The sequence below is a fragment of the Rhineura floridana genome, chromosome 3, assembly GCF_030035675.1.
Source record: "Rhineura floridana isolate rRhiFlo1 chromosome 3, rRhiFlo1.hap2, whole genome shotgun sequence".
NCBI lineage: Eukaryota > Metazoa > Chordata > Lepidosauria > Squamata > Rhineuridae > Rhineura > Rhineura floridana.
In genome coordinates, this window is record NC_084482.1 from 208,977,584 (window position 1) to 208,998,154 (window position 20,571).

A 20,571-nucleotide genomic window follows, 5' to 3' on the forward strand; every position below is an offset into this window, starting at 1 on the left:
GCCTAACCATGTCTACTTGGACACAAGTCCTACTGAATCCAATGGGGCTTCTGCTCTCAGGGAAGTGGGTTTAGGACTGCCTTAAATAAAATCTCAACATTCGTAGTTCCCAGTTCCTTATTTGCTTGAAAGTTCAAAACACTAAAAAAAGAAAAGTTGATAGCTACAGCAACTTCAAGCCAAACTTAACATAACTCTGAACCCCAAAATATATGTTGGGGTACCCTGTGTGATATATCACTGTGATTGGGGGACTCTCCCCGTCAAGAATAACAATACATTTATACAATCAAAATCATCAGGCTTCTGATATTATCATAAACACATAATGATGTCATAAAATCATAAAAAATAAGTAACTGGGGGTGCCCACCCCAAACTCTGCTCTGGGCCAGGGCAAATCATATATCCTGGGAAAGGGGAGGGTGTCCTCTACAAGATGCCACTGCGACCCGCCTGGCCCAGAGCTCCTGCTGGGCGCAGGGCACCCAGGGGAGCATCTATGCAACATCAAAATAGACAAAAACAGGAAGAAAAGAAGTAACTGGGGGTGTCCATCCCAAAATATGCTCTGCACTAGGACAAATCATACACCCCAGGAAAGGTGAGGGTGTCCTCTATGAGATGCCACAGTGTCCTGCCTGGCCCAGAGCTTCTGTTGGGCACAGGGCACATAGGAGGGCATCTATGCAAATCCAAAGCAGAGAAAAACATACAGGAAAAAATAAGTAACTGGGGGTCCCCACCCCAAACTCTGCTCTGGGCCAGGACAAATCATACAGCCCAGGAAAGGAGAGGATGTCCTCTAAGAGATGCCAGTGTGTCCTACCTGGCCCAGAGCTTCTGTTGGGAGCAGGGCACGGAGGAGGGCATCTATCCAAAACCAAAGCAGACAAAAACATACAGGAAAATAAGTAACTGGGGGTCCCCACCCTAAACTCTGCTCTGGGCCAGGACAAATCATACAGCCCAGGAAAGGGGAGTTTGTCTTCTACGAGATGCCACTCTGCCCCGTCTGGCCCAGAAAATCTACTGGGCGCAGGGCATGGAGGAGGGCATCTACGCAAAACCAAAATAGAGAAAAACAGGAAGGGAAAAATAAGTAACTGGGGGTGCGCACTCCAACAAATCATATACCCCAGGAAAGGGGAGGGTGTCCTCTATGAGATGCCACTGCATCCCATCCGGCCCGGATCAAAGTGGTAGGGATCACTTTCAACACTGGAAATCACTTTGTTTCTTTCCACAATCTGGGAAATGCAAGTGATTGGAACTTCTACGATGGAATTAGGGAACTTCAAAACACAGGATGTGGTGATGTTTGTGCAACAGATGAGTGGTTCCAAGACTTCACAATGAAAAATAGTACTGCAAGTCATATTGTAGCAGTGAGGCTATAAAGGACCAAATAATGATGATGTGCAATGTGCAGTTTAGAAGGTGCTCTTCTAAATCTCCTACTATTTCAGAGATGTTTGAAAACCAGGAGATTATTTCGAATGGGTGAAATTGTTTAATTCCAGCCCATGTGAAATGGTGTTGATTTTGTAAACTGCAAAAATGTTTTTATATATTTCTAGAAAAATTTTTTTTACTGCTTTACCAGTTCTGATATTAACTTCCTTATTTCTTTTTTCTTTTTTAAATTAAGTCTGCATTTTTTTATCTGTTCATTTGTATACTTGGTTGTTACCGGTTGGAGAAATATAATATATATATGTAGTAAGTTACTTAGAGATATAATAAATCAAATGTGCAACAATTACCATATCAGTGCAATAAACATTAGAATCTGAGCCAATAATAATAATAAAATCTATCTACACATCTAATAACATAGCAATCCAGTAAACATTAAAATCTACACCAATAATAATAATAAAATCTAATCCTCCCCAAAGGCCGGCCTGAAGAGCCAGGTCTTCACGGCCCGGCGGAAACTCATTGTAGAGGGGGCAAGGCGGAGATCATTAGGGAGGGAGTTCCAAAGGGTGGGGGCCACAATTGAAAAAGCCCTCTCTCTAGTCCTCACCAATCTGGCTGTTTTCACTGATGGGATAGAGAGAAGGCTTCTGAGGCTGATCTTGTTGGGCGGCATAACTGATGATGCTGGAGGCACTCCTTCGGATAGACTGGGCCAAAACCGTGTAGGGATTTAAAGGTCAAAACCAACACCTTGGATTGGGCCCAGCAAGCCACTGGTAGCCAGTGTAGTTCTTTTAACGCTGGAGTTATGTGATCCTGCCAGCGGCTGCCTTTGATCAGGCGCGCCGCCACATTCTGTACCAGTTGCAATTCCAGACCGTTTTCAAGGGTAGCCCCACGTAGAGCGCATTACAGTAGTCTAAGCGAGAGGAGACCAAGGCATGTAACCCTGATGGGAGCAGATGATTGGGGAGGTAGGGGCACAGCCTTCATATCAGATGAAGTTGATACCATGCTGCCTGGCTCACAGCCGAGACCTGAGCTTCCATGGACAGTTGGGAGTCAAGAATGAGGCTCTGAACTATGCATGGACGGCATCTAATGGAAGACAGTGTCCCTGATGTGTGGAACTATGATTTGTGACGCCCCAAATCATATCTTGGGATGGGCATCCAAGTTCCTTATAATCTTTCCTATATATTTTGGCTATTCTTCTGATACATAAATTAATGTTGTTGGTGTTGTTTAGATTTATTCCCTGCCGTTAACTAAAACATTCCCAGGTGGATCACAAAAGTTTAAGAATGCATAATTAAATACAGTTAAAAGCACTCTAAAATCAGAAATGATAAATGACCTTGTCTGTGCCATGACTGAACAAAACACTCTGACCTGGGTTGGAACCAATGCCATCTTGCAGAGGACCCTGTCCTGTATGAATATGTATATGATTTATGGTACTTCGAATAAAGTTTTGGGGTGGGCAACACCAGATCCTTTCCCCCCCTACCTTATTTAATATTTTGATGTGTATAGTTGCTCAGATCCACTCCTTCTGCCCACAAGAAACTTTGGGCCTGTCAGGAAGCTATGGATTCTCATAGATGATGTTTTTGTCAATTTTTGTTGTGCGTAGATGCCCTCATCCATGCCCTGCGCCCTGCAGAAGCTCTGGGCCAGGCAGGACGCACTGGTATGTTATAGAGGACACCCTCCCCTTTCCTGGGGTGCATGATTTGTCCTGGCCCAGAGCAGATTTTGGGATGGACACCCCAGTTCCTTATTTTTTCCTGTATGTTTTTGTCTGCTTTGGTTTTGCATAGATGCCCTCCTCCGTGCCATGCACCCAGCGGAAGCTCTGGGCAAGGCAGGACGCAGTGGCATCTCGTGGAGAACACCCTCCCCTTTCCTGGGGTATATGATTTGTCCTGGCCCAGAGCAGATTTTGGGGTGGGCACTCCCAGTTACTTATTTTTTCCTGTCTGTGTTTGTCTATTTGATGTTGCATAGATGCACCCCTGGGTGCCCTGTGCCCAGCAGCAGCTCTGGGCCAGGCGGGATGCAGTGGCATCTCATAGAGGATGCCTTCCCCTTTCCTGGGGTGTATGATTTGTCCTGGCCCAGAGGAGATTTTGGGGTGGGCACCCCCAGTTACTTATTTTTTATGATTTTATGACATCATTATGTATTTATGATAATATCAGAAGCCTGATGATTTTGATTTCATAAACATATTGTCTTGATGGGGAGAGTCCCCCGATCACAGTGATATATCATACAGGGTACAGGTTTTATTTCAATCCAGCGGTATATAAATCTTGTTAAAATAAATTAAAGAGGGACTCTGCATCTTATCAGCGGTTTGGAGCCAGGATGGCTACGTTCTGTTGGCAGCGTTTGTTAGAGGTGTATGCCCTGTGTGTGTGCGAGTGAGAGAGTGCGTATCATAAGGCTCCCAAGGAAGAGACACTCGAAGCAATTAATCTTTTACTGGCTTAACCCTATACAGAAGCAATACAGACATAGAGACAACACATCTCCTATGTTAGCTTCGTTCGCCCCCCCACACTCACGCATTCTTTTACAACAGGTTTTATAGCTTGCTAGCTTCTTATCTCTGAGCTAATGACATACAGCTGTGGTTGCTTTCTGTTAGCTCCTTTTTGGTTTAAACCGTACATCACATCTTCTACAGGAAAAAAAAAATGCTACTGTTAGGTCCAACACGTTCCCCCCCTGTGGAAGGGACTATCCCTCTGAGGGCCCGTTGCTGGGCATTACAAGGGGGGCGGGTAATGTTGCACTTGGGTCCTTCCTCTCGGGGCATCCGCTTGGCCACCGGGAGAGGAGGAACAGCGGGCTCTCTTCGGATGTTCCTGCACTCAGCTGCAATTAGGAAACCAGCCTAGCTCTCCAGCAGGGCCTTCCCAAGCCTCCTCCTCTCTCCTGTTCTCTCCCACAGGACAGCTGGTGGTGGATGGTGGCAGAAACATCCTGGTGACGGAAGGGACGCTTCAGCGGCGGAGGATCAGGGGCCTAGTGCTGTGTCCTCCAGCCTGCCTCTCTCCATCATCATGTTGTGGTCCCTATTTGAATATTATTATTATTGTTACTACTATTATAATATTTATTTCATGCCTTTCCTCCCAAAGGAGGCAGCAAACAATTGATAAAGCACTAAACATATCCTTAAAAACAAAACACTTTGGAGTTTTCCCCAGCCCTACCTGGAGGTGCCTTTGGGGACTGAACCTGGAACCTTCTGCATGCAAAGCACATGTTCTGCCAGTGAGCTATGGCCTTTCTCAGCATCATATACAAAATGGGGAGTTGGGCTAGTGTGGAAAGCTATACTCTATCCCCCACCTGTATTTCAGGGCCAGTTGGGCAATGCCGGCTGGCAACCTGATTGTAGGCAGCCTTGGTCCTGGCTAGTTGCTCTTGCCGCATCTGCTCCATCGCCTGCAGGTCTTGCACGTATTCCACCACTGCAGGGACAGTCAGAGTGGTAGTAGGAGTGTGAAAGGTGTGAGGGTGGTAGCCACGACTGGCAAAAATTAGGTAGAGGCATAGCGCTGAATTGTTGTAGGCAAACTCTGCGAGGAGTAACAAAGACATCCAGTTGTCTTCCTGATAACTGACGAAGAAGCGAAGGTACTGTTCCAGGGTTGCATTAACCGTCTCTATCTGTCCATCCATCTGAGGATGGTGTGCAGGAGACAGTTTTACCTCAGTCTGTACCAGCTGCAACAGTGTGTGCCAAAAATGGGCAGCAAACTGGGCCCGCCGGCCCAAGACCAGACTATTTGGGAGACCATGCTCCCGGAAAATCTGTTTGATGCACAGTTGAGCAGTCTCTTTTGCAGATGTTAACCCAGCACACGGGACAAGATGGGCTTGTACTGAAGGCATCAACTACCGCCAGAATGATAGTATTTCCTTGGGAGGAGGCTAAACCCGTGATAAAGCAACAACAGGGAGTGGCTAGCATCCAAACCAAGAAGAAAAGGGGGGGCAAAAGCCAAGATGCTAGAAAAATAGGAAATTATTGTGTGTATAAACCCAACACGTTTCAGCCTGTTGATTTTCAGGCCTTCATCAGGGGCTATAAATAAAACGACAAATTTACTGACATAAACATGTAAAATCATACATACATGTAAAATCATACACCTCTAAACAGGGACAGTGGTCCCTAGAGGAGACGTCCATCAACTTCTTGGAGCTCAGAGCCATCCAACTGGCACTTCTGGCATTTGCACTGTCCATCCAGTCATCATATCCTGATTCAGACCAACAATTTAACTAGCAAAGCATTCATCAATCGTCAGAGAAGCACTCATGTGGACTCACTCCTAGGAGAGGCCCTTGCACTGTTCAAGTAGGTGGAAGTCCACCTACTGTCCATCAAAGCGGAACATATGAAGTGGTCCCTGAACTGTCAGGCAGATCAGCTGAGCAGAGAGCTGATAACTGGCCATGCAGACAGGGGCTGATGGGAGTTGGGAAACCAACAACATCTGAAGGGACACAAGTTCCCAATTAGGTGGGGAAGAAAGCCATAAAGCTGTGGCACCGACACTGACTAGGCCCTGTTTCTCACTTCCCAGCTCTGACAGTTGCAGGATCACCCTCCCTGTTTTGTGTGGAGAAAGACTATCGCAACAGCTCCTATCCTCTGGGAGTCCTTTCATCAGTGAAGAGGGACCATCTGAAAGGCTACACTCCTATTGTTTGGAAATATTTGTTTTAAATACATTAGCAGAATCCCAACAAATGCATTTCAATCTATAAAAGAGAGGAGCGTGGCAATATCAAAGAGAAAACCACAGCAAATGATTGAATCCTGGTGAAGGGAGAAATAAGAATGAGTATATGCACATAATTATTAGCGGAAAACTAAAAGCAGAAGTGGTCCCTGAACTGTCAGACAGACTGGCTGAGCAGAGAGAGCTTGGCTCTGGGAGGATTAAGCTGACAAAACTCAGTTTTCCAGGAGATAACCACTTTGACGCCCCGATAGTGGACCTGTTTGCCTCGTTGTCAAATTGCAAACTTCCCTGCTTCAGAGCGAGATATGAGAGGGGGAAGACCAAGCTAGTGGACTCGCTGATTTTAGACTGGCCGAAGGGCCTACTCTATGCCTTTCCACCCATTCCACTTCTTCCGAGAGTGCTCAGGAAGATCAGGGGACAGAGGGCAGAGATCACCCAAGTGGCTCCAAAATGGCCCAGGCACCCTTGGTTTGCAGACCTGGTATCCCTCTCAGCAGATGAGTCCCTGTCCCTTCCACCTTGTGCAGACCTCCTTCACCAGGGGCCCATTCTGCACCCAAACCCAGATTTCCTGAACCTAGTTGCCTGAAGGTTGAGCGGATACATTAAAATACATTAAAACAAAACAACATTAAAAACATTTTTAAAAACATCTTTTAAAAAGGGTTGAAAACATATTGTTAAATATATATATTTAAAAGCATTTCTAACACTTCTAGCTGCCCGGAGGTTGAGCGGAGCCTCCGGATCAGTCAGGGCTGCTCAGAGGGAGGAGTAGATATCTTATTTGCCTCCAGGACATAGTCTACCAACAGACCTTATGACCAGATGTGACACACATTCCTAAGATGGTGGCAGCTTACCCAGAGGAACCCAGAGAATGAAGGAGTCACAGTAATGCTAGACTTCCCCCAGATGGGTTGAGGGTTAGGCTTGAGACCCAATAGAGTTAGACTCCCTGTCCCTTCCACCTTGTGCAGACCTCCTTCACCAGGGGCCCATTCTGCACCCAAACCCAGATTTCCTGAACCTAGTTGCCTGAAGGTTGAGCGGAGCCTCCTGACCAGCCAGGGCTGCTCAGATGGGATGGTAGATACCTTACTGGCCTCCAGGAGGTAGTCTTACCAACAGAACTGTGTGGCATGCATTCCTAATATAGTGCCAGCGCACCCAGAGGAACCCAGAGAATGCAGGAGCCACAGTAATGCTAGACTTTCTCCAGGAGGGTCGAGAGTTGGGCTTGAGACCCAGTAGAGGCACCTCTCCTCAAGGGGCACCCTCACATCCAAAGGTTTCTCAGAGCTGTCTAATCCTCCCCCAGCTCACAGGGTTCCCACCTGGGACCTGAATTTAATTCTGAGGGCGCTGGCCTATCCTTTTCCCCACCAGTTGTTGCTGAAGGAATGTTTACAGTAATTTTGGAAAAATGTTTTGCAGACAACTGCTCCTATGCAAAACAGCTGCATGAAAAATAAAATTTGCGCTTTCCAGGTACAGGAAGCAGGAAAGGAAAAGGGAAGAAAGTAGCAGCCTTTCGTGTGAGAGACCTCATAACTTAGCTTTAAAATTTGGAATGCTCTTTTGTGCCAATCTGGTACATCAAAAAGTGCATGGAGGGTGGGAAAAGTACAAACTGAGGGCAGGGGACAACACCACACATCACAAATTCATCCCATCAAGCACAACTCACTTGTGTGAATGGAAAACATTGAGACAGGTTTGGGAGACATGAAAGCACTCATATGTAGATGAAGGAACACAAACACACATACAGAAACAGTGACCCACCTATACATTAACACCCCAGTGAGGACACAGTCTGGAAAATTTATGCACCTTCTACACTGTCAGTAGGTTGTGAGGTTTATTATGTATGTTTTTAAACAGCAAAAATAGCAGAAAGCAGTTAAAACATAATCAGCCCAGACTGGATGACAAACAGAACCAAAATGTTTCCTTTCCCCAAAAAACATTAAAAGAACTATTAAATATCCAGAATACTTTTTCTTACACATTGGAAACCAAAAATGTTTTTACGTCAATTAAGCATGTACATATCCATCAATTATAACAGGGATTGGGACCCTCTAGCCCTCCAGATGTTGCTGGAATATCCCTGCCATAATCCCTGATGAATGGCAAATGTTGCTAACAAGTCTGAGAGTAACTATTATCTCTCTCATAATGAATTTTGATGAGTATCTAACATAGCATCTATGACAGAAGTTCTTTCCATTCTCTTAGCTTTTTCAGATTTCTCCGTATTAGGATCCTTTTATGTGAATGAAGAATGGCAAGCTGATTAAAGCTGTTTCCTCCTGTGAATTCTTTGATGTAAAGTAAGGGCACTACTCCAATAAAAGCTAAACACTCCAATGATTTATCCCACGAATAAGTTCTGTGAGGCCAAGTCAGGATTCTACTTTGAATGAAACTTTTTCCACATTCCAGACATTTCTAAGACCTCTCCCCGTATGCATCTTCATGTACAGATAGCCTAGAACTATGCTCAAAGCTCCTTCCACATTCCAAGTTTTTGTAAGACTAGTCCCCTGTATGAGTTCTTTGATACAACGTAAGATGGCAATGCTGAGTGAACTTCTTTCCACACTCTAAAGATTTGTAGATTTTGTCACCTGTATGAATTATTTGATATGAAATAAGGTTGCAGCTCTGACTGAAGCTCTTTCCACACTCCAAGCAATGATAAGGTTTGACCCCTATATGCAGGGGCGTCACTACCAGGGTGCAAAGGGTGCAGCCCGCACCCGGGTGTCACCATGAGGGGGGTGACACCCAGAGCCACCCCGCCCAGCGCCGTTGCCCGGCAAGGCTGCTCCAACTCCTCCTCGGAGGCGGGCAGGCAGGCAGACAAGACCAGGAGCAGCGTCGGCGGGGCGAGGGAGGCACGCCGGTGTTCCCAGGCCTTCTCTGGCTGGGTGCCCCTCCGGCACGCGCCCTCCCAGGGACATGGACGGGGTGGCTGGCCTCGAGTGCGCATGCACGCAAGCCCAGCCACCTCGTCCATGCCCCTGGGAGGGCGCACACCGGAGGTCCACACCCCCCCGCACTCCTGCTAGTGACGCCGCTGCCTATATGAGTTACTTGATGTTTAGTAACGGTGCAACTCTCACTGAAGCTCTTTCCAAGCATTTATAAGGTTTAACCCCTGTATAAGCCAGTGTGGTGTAGTGGTTAAGGTGTTGGACTACGACCTGGGAGACCAGGATTCAAATCCCCACATAGCCATGAAGCTCACTGGGTGACCTTGGGCCAGTCACTGCCTCTCAGCCTCATGAAAACATAGGGTCACCATAAGTCGGAATCGACTTGGACAGTACATTTACATTTTTATTAACCCCTGTATCAGTTCTTTGCTATCTAGTAAGGTTGCTCCTCTCCCTGAAGGTCTTTCCACACTCCAAGCATTGATAAGGTTTGTCTCCTGTATTTCTTTGATGCGAAATAAGGGAGCTACTGTGACTGAAGCTCTTCCCACATTGCAAGCATTTATAAAGTTTGTCGACTGTATGAGTTCTTTGATGTTTACTAAGGGTGCCACTTTGGCTGAAGCTCTTTCCACACTCCAAGCATTTATAAGGTTTAACCCCTGTATGGGTTCTTTGATGTTTAGTAAGGCTGCTACTCTCACTGAAGGTCTTTCCACACTCGAAGCATTTATACGGTTTGACCCCTATATGGGTTCTCTGATGTTTAGTAAGGTCGCTACTCTGACTGAATCTCTTTACACACTCCAAGCATTCATAAGGTTTAAGCCCTGTATGAGTCTTTTGATGTCTAGTAAGGGAGGAACTGTGACTGAAGTTCTTTCCACACCCAAAGCATTTATAAGGTTTAACCCCTGTATGGGTTCTTTGATGCTTAGTAAGAGTGCCATTCTCACTGAAGCTCTTTCCACATTCCAAGCATTGATAAGGTTTGTCACCTGTATGAGTTCTTTGATGCTTAGTAAGAGTGCCATTCTCACTGAAGCTCTTTCCACATTCCAAGCATTGATAAGGTTTGACCCCCGTATGAGTTCTTTGATGTGAAGTAAGGTGGCAATGCTGTCTGAAGCTCTTTCCACACTCCAAGCATTTATAAGGTTTCTCCCCTGTATGAGTCCTTTGATGTCTCATAAGGGGGCTACTGTCATTGAAGCTCTTTCCACACTCCAAGCATTGATAAGGTTTGTCCCCTGTATGAGTTCTTTGATGTTTCGTAAGGTAGCTGCTCTCAATGAAGCTCTTTCCACACTCCAAGCATTGATAAGGTTTGTCCCCTGTATGAGTTCTTTGATGTCTAGTAAGGTTGCTTCTCTCACTGAAGCTCTTTCCACACTCCCAGCATTTATAAGGTTTGATCCCTATATGAGTTCTTTGATGTCTAGTAAGGGTGCTACTCTCACTGAAGCTCTTTCCATACTCCAAGCATTCATAAAGTTTGTCGACTGTATGAGTTCTTTGATGTTTACTAAGGGTACCACTCTGGCTGAAGCTCTTTCCACACTCCAAGCATTTATAAGGTTTAACCCCTGTATGAGTTCTTCGATGTTTAGTAAGGCCGCTACTCTCACTGAAACTCTTCCCACACTCCAAACATTTATACGGTTTGACCCCTATATGAGTTCTCTGATGTTTAATAAGGTCGCTACTCTCACTGAAGCTCTTTCCACAGTCCAAGCATTTATAAGGTTTAAGCCCTGTATGAGTTTTTTGATGTCTAGTAAGAGAGGAACTGTGACTGAAGTTCTTTCCACACTCAAAGCATTTATAAGGTTTAACCCCCGTATGGGTTCTTTGATGCTTAGTAGGAGTGCCATTCTCACTGAAGCTCTTTCCACACTCCAAACAACTTTGATGCAAAGTAAGATGGTGATGATGACTGAAACTCTTTGAACACGCCAGGCATTCATATGCTTTCTCTCCTGTGTGAACTCTCTTACATACGGTACAATTTGACCTGTTGCCGACTCTGAAGATTTTACTGCATTCAGGAGACATTCTCATTTCCTTTAGGTGACAAGTTTTCTGGTGAAGTTTTTATTCACCCCCTGAGAAACTCTGAATTCATTTCCCAGCTTTGGTGTTTTCTTCCCTCTTGTCTCTCACCACCATCTTGACTCCTCAATTTCTGTTTCTTTTCCTGCTCCTCAACTTTGGCAGATGATACTTCTGATGGTCCACCCTCAGCTGTCAGTACCCAGGCATCTACAGATGGAATAGAAAGGGATAGCTGGTAAAGCTCCGTGGAGAAATGTTGTGTATATATCTGTCTATGATCTGTACTTTGAAATATTTCTCAGACCTCTCTTGATGTCACCGTTCGAGGCCTTGTACTCTTATTATGTTACAGACCTGTTTTAGCTGTAATTGCTTGGTGACAGGTTCTGAAAAGAGAGAGGTATAGCTTTTCAGATTTATAGGCACGGCCTGGATGAGGTAAATTCACTTTGATTCATCTGGGAAACAACAGGCTGTGATTGGCTAGAGGTTCTAGAGAGTGAAGAATGCATAGTTAACTATCAGTAGGGAAAGGCAGTTGACAAGGGAGGTATGAGTCAGAGGCCAGAATGGAGAGCAGAGGCCTGAATATTAAGCTATTCATTCACAATGTGTTAACAATACTTGGCTGCTGAAGAGAAGACAATGGGAGCCAATGGCTGCATTAGGCTGACAGGTTGCCCTGTGTAGTGATCTTACCAGAGGAAGGCTATACACATGGATTTTTAACATGAGCCAAACTGTCCAAGAAGGTAGAGGATCAAGTAGAGGAGATTTGATGTCGAAGGAAGATTGATACTGGTAGCTGGACCAGCTTGTGGGTGAATTTGGCTGGGGTGGAGATTTAGGGAACTTGGCTTTGTGGTAAAGCCATTCAGAAGCAGGGGGCAGCAACAGTATCTCCTCTGTCTGTAGAAACTGACATCAAGCCCATTTAAAACCCCAAGGTTTTATGGACATAAAATCCCTTTAGAAACAACCTTCATTCACACTATTTGCAGTGCTGGTGTCCATCTCATACCTAAGCCTATACTACTGAGCTACCAGGGGGCTTTATAGGCATTCTATGGGAATGTTTCCAGCAGAAGAGGGTCACACTGGAACTCCCAGTTACTGTGGGAGGAAGTTCCATAGACCTTGAAATAAATTAAAGAAGCACCAATACCTTATCTAGTACATATACAAAGTGAAGCTGAGTATTTCTGTGGTGGGATCAGATTCCTACAGTGCCAACAAAGAATAAAACAGAATTTGTTGTTGAAGAGAATACCAATACTTTTAAAATAAAACCAAGGACAATTTGTTTTGTTTTAATGCACCTTTGAAATAGTGAGAAGAGACAGCCTGAGTGCATGTATATGTATGTATGTGTAGATATATAGATGTATATAGATATATACACAGAGAGAGAGACAGTTTTAGAAGCAACTAACAGAACTTCATCCATGCCTGTTCTGGATCCCTATAAGGATTCAGTTAATCACCTAAGAATATATGCACGTAATTGTGATTAACAAAACAGAGGTTTTTATTGTTCTACCCAAACGTTTCGGCCTCCGCCTTCATCAGCTGCTCACATAACGGGGATTTTTCCTTCAATGTTCACAAAATACCAAGTCGAGATGGCATTTCCCAAAGGAAAAACTCAAATGTGAAAATACTGATGTTTTGAACAAATTGTAACTTGCCCCTGCGGTTGCCTTCCACATCTGAGAACTGCTAAGCGACCAACATAATACAAATTATGAAAAAGGGAATCCAATGGGTATTGGGGAAATTAAGAGTCTGGTTAGCTCAATACCTCGGAGAAGGACAACCAAAATGATCAAAGGGTTAGAGTAACTCCCCTGTGAGGAAAGGATACATCATTTAGAAAAAAGATGACTAACAAAGAACTTGATAGAGATGTATATAATTATGCCTGGTGTGGAGAAATTGCACAGAGACCAGTTTCTCTCTCTCTCAGCCATCCAATAAAGAAAAATGTTGGCAGCTTCTGGATAAACCACTTCTGCCCACAGTGCAGAATTAAATTCTGGGATTCAGTACCACAACATGAAGTGATGGCCACCAACTTGGATGTCTTTAAAAGAGGATGAGGCAAATACATGGATAAAGCTATCAACAGCTCCTAGCCATGAGGGCTATAGACTACCTCCACTATCGGAGGCAGTATGCTACTGAATACCATTTCCTGGGAATCACTGGAAGAGGGCTGTGGCACTCACATTCCCAGAGGCATCTGGTCTGCCACTTTGATGCTGGACTAGATGGGTCTTGGACCTGATCCAACAGGGCCCTTCTGATGTAGTGTTCAAAATTTCATGGGAAAAACTCAACAGCACCAACAGCCTCCCTCAGAGGGAGCCCCAGAAGGACAAGGATAAGAGACAAGGTCCCCTGCAATTTGTCTCTCTCAAAGAAGGAAGGACCCACTCCGGTTGTCCTCATCTTGCCTCCCCATGATCTTTTCCCTATCTGAGCTGGCTGCATGACAGCTGTTTCCCCTCTGGAGTAAAGTGGGGGAGGATCCAGAATGTTGCTCCAATGCCATTTCAGAGCCTGAAAAGGGTGAACAGATGGCCCAATGATTTCCTAATAAGTACACAGGGCAGTCAAACCGCCTCATGTCAAAATGAGGTTTTTAAATTGTTCCAGTGGGAGAGGGTAGTGGCCCAAACAGGGCTCAAGAAGCTAAAATGTGTTTGAAGTGATTTATTTTAAATCCGTCAGGAGACAACCAGCGAATCTTACTTAATTTCAGCTTACAAAAGATATCAGCATAACCATATCAACAAGAAACCAACAGCTTATTGCACAGGAATGATTCTTGGGGAAGAGAGAAATAAGGAACAGGATATGTAAATAATGATTACACGGAAAAACAAAGTGGAATATGATTATGCAACTTCACTTCTAAACTTAACTCTGCTCAGAAGAATATGCTAGGTTAAAATCAAGTACAGTTTAACTGTTGCTGAATCCTACATTGGCCCACCTAATGTTCACCAGCCTCTAGTTCAAGCTGACTACATGATCTCAGCTGACCTAACTACAGCAGCAGAGCAAGTTCGACACAGACAGTAGGGTGTGTGATGGTGTGCAGATGGCAGGGTGACTTGCCTGCCTGGTGTAAAGGTTGTGGATATTGCCTGTCATCTAGATAGCTTAGTAGATTGTGCTGAGGAGTCGTCAGTGGTTGTGATACACGTTGGCACCAATGACAATGTGGAAATGCAGTTGTGAGTTCCTGAAAGCAAAATGTTGGTTGCTAGGCAGGATGCTGAAAGTAGCTTTCTCTGAAATGCTCCCAGTTCCACGCTCAGGACCAACTAGGCAGGCACAGTTTTTGCAGGAAGGGAATTCGAGGAACTGAGGCAGATTGGGGTGAATGAGATGTGACATTCTGAGCTTAGCAGACAATATTAAAAAATGACAAATCTCCAGGTCCAGATGGCATCCACCCAAGAGGTCTCAAAGAACTCAAATGTCAGGTAGCTAATCTTCTAACAAAAATATGTCATTTGTCACTCAGATCCACCTCCATACGTAAGAAGTGGAAAGAGGCCAATGTAACACCTATCTTTAAAAAGGATCCAGGGGGGATCATGGAAATAAAAACCAAACATTTAGAACAAGAAGACTTCCTGAACCTATTGCAATTACTTGAGAGTGTCAACAAAGCATATAAATAAAGGTGATCCAATTGACATAGTGTACTTAGACTTTTAAAAAGCTTTTGCCAAGGTAACTCACCAAAGACTCCTGAGTAAGTTTGGCAGTCACGGAATAAGAGGAGAGGTCCTCTTGTGGATCAGGAACTAGTTAAGCGGCGAGTAAGAATAAATGGACAGTTCTCCCAATGGAGGACTGTAAATAGTGGCGTCCCCCAAGGGGTAATACTGGGATCGGTGCTTCTTAACTTGCTCATAAACAATCTAAAGTTGGGGGTGAGCAGTGAGGTAGCCAAGTTCACTGATGATACTAAATTGATCAGAGCTGTTAAAGCAAAAAGAGATTGTGAAGAGCTCCAAAAGGACCTTTTCAAACTGAGGAAATTGGCAGTGGCAAATGCAATTTAATTCTCATGAAGACCCGCAAAACAGTCACACTGGTTGACTTGGGGGTATGTTTGGACCCCAATGAGATTTCCAAGGGAAGGATGGAGTCCCTTTGCACTCCAAAGGCCTTTTCTTGTCATTTTTTGGGTCACAAGTGTGCTTGATTTGTACCAAAGCACCTTGAGCCCAAAAAACATGCAGAGGAGGTAGAATTTGTCTGAACAATACATGTTGGTCCCTTCTCCAGGCATACTGAGTAAACATGGGGTGTGTGTTTTTGTTTCCAGAAGGAGAACAGAAAGTGGTAACTGGCTAAAATATGGGGGCATTGTACATGTGACAGTTTGGGACAATGTCTTCAAGTACAACCCTGTAGGTGTGTAAATTACACAATAAAAGGCAGAAATGTGCCCCCAGGGCTTTTCGCGGGGTATTTCTTGGCTCCCAGCGGTTTTTTGGTTCCACAACAAAAACATTTAGCTGTAACTGGCTGAAATTTGGGGATGCTGTACAGATTAAAATGTTCTAGGACAGGCTTTCTCAACTAGTGGGCCACCAGATGTTGTTGGACCACAATTCCCATCTTTACTGACCATTGGCAATGCTGGCTGAGGCTGATGGGAGTTGTGGTCCAACAACATCTGGTGGCCCACTAGTTGGGAAAGGCTGTTCTAGGAGGACATCCCTATAGGTCTACTTATGTGTAAATTGCACAATGAAAAGTGCACCTGGGGTCAAAAATACTCCACAACTCTGTATGAAGGTTAATGTGGGCAAGTGTAAATCAATGCACGTTGGGGTAAAACATCTTCATTTCCCATATACACTCACGGGAACTTGCGGTGACTGATCAGGAAGGAGACCTTTGGGTTGTCGTGGATAGCTCGATGAAGATGTTGACCCAGCATGCGGCTGCTGCAAAGAAGGCAAGTTCCATGCTAGGGATTATTAGGAAAGGTACTGAAAATAAAACTGCCAATATCATAATGCCGTTATGTAAATCTATGATGCTGCTACATTTGGAATACTGGGTACAGTTCTGCTCTCCTCACCTCAAAAAGGATATTGTAGAGTTGGAAAACATTCAGAAAAGGGCAACCCTGACGATCAAAGGATGAAGCAACTCCGCTATCTGTGTATACCTGGCTGGGACTTGTGTCTCACTGTCTTCCCAATTAACAAAAAATTAAACTACTCTGGGTTGTTGAAGATAACTCTGTTGCTTCTGGGTTCCTTAGTGGCTTCAGGTGGCATCTTAGCTACGCCATCATTGCCAAGTCCCAAAGTTTGGTGTACCAGTTGTGGATACTCAGGCCCGAAGCGGTTTGCCAGTGCTGTGCAATACTCAAACATGCTCCAACAAGCATAAAGCCAATCAAGTCCTTTGAAGGTGCTCGCACATTGCAGGAATATAGGAAGCTGCCTTGCACTGAATCAGATCTTTCGTCCATCTATCACAGTATTGGCTGCACTGACCGGCAGCGGTTCTCCAGGATTTCAGACAACAGCCTCTCCCAGCTCTACCTGGAGATGTCAGGGATTGAACGTGGGCCTTTTTGCAAGCAGATCAGACGCTGGAGCCACTGAGCTACAGTCCGTTGGTCACCCAGAACCTGAACTCAGAGGGTAAATCTATACCTTGTGGAGATGGGAGGGGCACTGGGGAAACCAGTCTCTCTCCTGTCTCTCTCTGTCTGTCTGTCTTACTTCTTCCAGTAAACACTTTTTCGTAAACCAATGGCTAAGCCACTTGTCTGATCTGTCGCTACATGTGGAGAGAATTCAGGCTCCAGATCTGCCCTTACCTTGATAGCTGCTTTTTCTCCTCCATCCCAAAGAGGGGATGATCAGGAATGCGCCAGTGATGCCTTCCCACTGCCTGAGAGGGAGACAAAGGAGGTGGGCAGACATTTATCCTTCACACCCACACACAGTGGGGCCGAACCCTTATACACACTTACCTGGGAGGAAGTACCATTTCACTCAGTGTGGCTTACTCCAAGTAGACCCATTAATATTAGAGGCCTTCCCCAGCTTTTTTTTTATGCTGGCATTTTTTTTAATTTCACCAAGCCTACCCAGGCATCTGATTTTTAACATACAACTTTTAAGAGATAATTATATTGTTTGTTTGAAAATTGCTGGTATTATAGGCAACCAGCAATTTAAAAACTATGTACACACAGAGACAGACTTGTTTTTAATGTCTGCTTTTAAAGCAGTATTATACCCACTTTCACAGTTGTGGCTTCCCACTGAAGACTCCTGGGAACTGTAGTTTGTCAAGGGTGCTGGGAAGATGGATTGGCTGTTAAACCGCTCTGGGAATTGTAGCTCTGGGAGGGGAGAAGGAGTATCCTGGCAACTCTCTTCACAAACTACAGTTCTCTGGAGTCTTGGGGGAGCGATGTTTGCTCAAAGGGACCTGATACTGCTTGAAATGTTTAGTGCAGATGGGGCCTCAGCTCTTTTCAGTCTCCTGAGCAGCCAAAAAGTAAACAGTGCCCCCCCCTCCACCATTTGAAGTTACCGTGGCACATAAAACGAGAAACTGTATTGATTCCATACGAGTCAGGGCATTGCGTTTTGGGCAAGTTAGGGAGGCAGGCAACCAGGCAGCTACCAAGGAGATTTCCTGGTCAGGCGGGGGGCGGGGGTAAGGAGCGAATCCTCTCCACAAGCCCAGCTGAGCTCTGCCCTACCTTGAAAAGTAGGAACCTGCTTTTTACCGAGTCAGGCCCTTGGCCCACCTAGGTCAGCGTTGTCTGCCCTGACTGGCAGCGGCTCTCTAAGATTTCAGGCAGCGAGGTCTCTCTCAGCACCCCCCGGGGCGGGGTCGACCCTCAGAGCCGAAAGTGCCGCCGCTCTGCCCACCCAGCCCCGCGAGGATGCTTCTTTTGCACCGAGACAGCCGGAAGGTTCAGGGGTTGCGGGAAAGCCATGCAAGAGAGAGAGTGGAGTTCGGGCTCTGCTTTGCCTAAGACTGGATTGGGTTGGGTTGCAAGGAGAAGCCTTGAAGCTCTTCAGAAAGGGCGCCCCTTATTCCTCCCCTTCTTTTCCCTCCTTTGATCTCCTTCTGAAGGAAACTGACCAGGCCAGAACAGGGAGGGGCAATGAGCGCGGATTCAGAAAAGGGAGAAATAAAATGCATCGCGCACTTCCGGCCCTCATTCGAAGGTTGCCGTGAGCGGGCAGGAGCATCGTGCAAAACTAAAGAAACAAAAGGCAGGAGCCTCTTTCGTTGCTGCCGGACCTCTTGGAGCCTCCCCTCTCCACCCTCTATTTCTTTGCTCCCTTTCGTATTGCCGCTCTGGGTTGGGGACCGGAAGTGTCGCGGAGCCTAAGAACCATCACCCGCTTGGCCCATTAACCCTTAGAGTTCCATTGACGTGATCCCTCACCGCAGAAGCCGAGCTACAGAAATAGTTTCTCACATTCATCGCTCAACTTAAGAGCAGATGGGGATGGGGGGGCGGGAGCGAGGGGAGGGGAGGGGAGGGGAGGCGGAGCGGGGTGAGGCCCTGCTTCCTGGGGCAGAGAAAGGGATGCATAGGGGTTGTATCCAATGCTAGTCCTACTCAGAGTAGACCCACTGAAGCTCATAGACGAAACTCCCTTAGGTTCATTCATTACATTGGATTTACTCTGAGTGGAACTTAGTTGGATGCAACCCAGCAAGAGCAGACTCACTGAAACGAATGCACGCAGCTGGTGTTGCACCGTCTCTTGGGGGGGGCTCTGAATCCCCCCCCCATGAAAGCAGAAGGAAGCTGTCAGTGAAGGCTCCAATCCGTTTTTCCCACTTTCTTCTGTGATCTCCAGTCCTGTGAACTTTCTGATCTGCATCCTCCAGCAGGGAACTCCGAGCTGCTGGAGGAGTGGAACCTCCATGTGCAGGGGCAGTATACCTAAATTCAAATGGTGCAGAGAAACTTGTCCATTTCTTTTATGTTAAATGATTGACCATGATCTCTTTTCTTAAGCAAGGTACGGTTTACGTACACGGGGAATCAAGGGATGAATGCATCATTGACAAGTTGCAGCGCCAGCCTAACCCTGTCTACTTGGACGGAAGTCCTACTGAATCCAATGCAGCTTCTGCTCTCAGGAAAGTGGGTTTAGGACTGCCTTAAATAAAATCTCAAAATTATTTATAGTGTAAAACTGAGGCTTAAGAAGAACAATCCACACCATACACCATGCACACATTTAAAGCATGTGACTTCCCCCAAAGCATCCTGGGAACTGTAGTTCCCAGGGCTGAGAATTTGTACTCTGTGAGAAGAAGCAAGAGTTCCCAGTACTCTTTGAGGGGAAGTCATGTGATTTAAACGTGCATTGGGTGTGCTTTAAATACAGTGCCTTGCCAAAGTAATCAGACCCCTGACCAATGCTCTCATATTACTGAGTTACAAATGGTAATTTTGTTCTGTGTTATGTTGAGAAATGTTTGCAAGAAACAAAAAACTGAAGCATGTTGCTTGCATAAGTATGCAACCCCTGCGCTGTGGAAGCACCCAGTTTACACAGATGAAAGGAATTGCCCTATTGGAGACACAATTACCTTACCATTTGCCTCCACCTGTGAACCATTAAAGTTGCTGTCACAGTGTCAGGATAAAAAACCCCATGTTGAAGGATCACTGGTCAGGCTGTGAAGGAAAATGAAGACTGAAGAGACATCCTACAAAAGTGACAGATAGTGCAATATAAATACAAATACGAAAATTACAATGTACCATTTGTAATTCAGTAATATGGGAGCATTGGTCAGGGGTCTGATTGCTTTTGCAAGGCACTGTATATGGTATGGATCTGAAGGGTGCAGAAGGTGGTCTCAAGCGGAGAACATTTCCCTTGAGGGGGGCTCTGATGGGGGGCAGAGGGTGACCTCCCTCCTAATTGACATCAAACAGGCGCCCTTGCTGTACTCTTTGGCGCCTGCTTAAGACATTTGTTTAAGCAAGCCTATTCACACACACAGAGGTTGACAGGTTTTAATCTTTTTCGTCTGTTACTTTTCATAATCTTTTAAATGTTTTTAATTACTTGTTTGCAACTGTTTTTTATTGATGTTTCTTGTAAACCGGTTTCAATCAAGCGGTATATAAATCTTGTTAAAATAAAAAAGGAAGGGACGCTGCATCTTATCAGTGGTTCAGAGCCACGATGGCTACGTTCCCCCCCCCCCGTGGGACTATCCCCCCCCCCGAGGGCCGGTTGCTGGGCATTACAAGGGGGCGGGTGATGTTGCACTTGGGTCCTTCCTCTCGGGGCATCTGCTGGGCCACGGAGAGGAGGCTGGCC

The 20,571-nt window shown here is 45.6% G+C and overlaps 1 protein-coding gene across 4 annotated transcripts; it reads right to left on the reverse strand.

The window, feature by feature from the left end:
- Positions 1-7,971: 7,971 nt before the first annotated feature.
- LOC133381387 (zinc finger protein 420-like) lies at positions 7,972-18,649 on the reverse strand. Of its 4 annotated transcripts, none has more exons than XM_061620458.1 (4): positions 17,994-18,649; positions 17,070-17,143; positions 16,096-16,179; positions 7,972-11,410 (listed from the first exon to the last, which is right to left on the reverse strand). In XM_061620458.1, exon 4 carries the CDS (start codon positions 11,207-11,209, stop codon positions 9,578-9,580), a length of 1,632 nt encoding a protein of 543 aa, XP_061476442.1. In that variant the 5' UTR covers positions 11,210-11,410; positions 16,096-16,179; positions 17,070-17,143; positions 17,994-18,649; the 3' UTR covers positions 7,972-9,577. The 4 variants fall into 4 exon arrangements, with proteins under 4 accessions (XP_061476442.1, XP_061476443.1, XP_061476440.1 ...); XM_061620459.1 differs by having other exon boundaries at positions 16,096-16,176; positions 17,967-18,649; XM_061620456.1 differs by having other exon boundaries at positions 17,967-18,649.
- Positions 18,650-20,571: the final 1,922 nt, after the last annotated feature.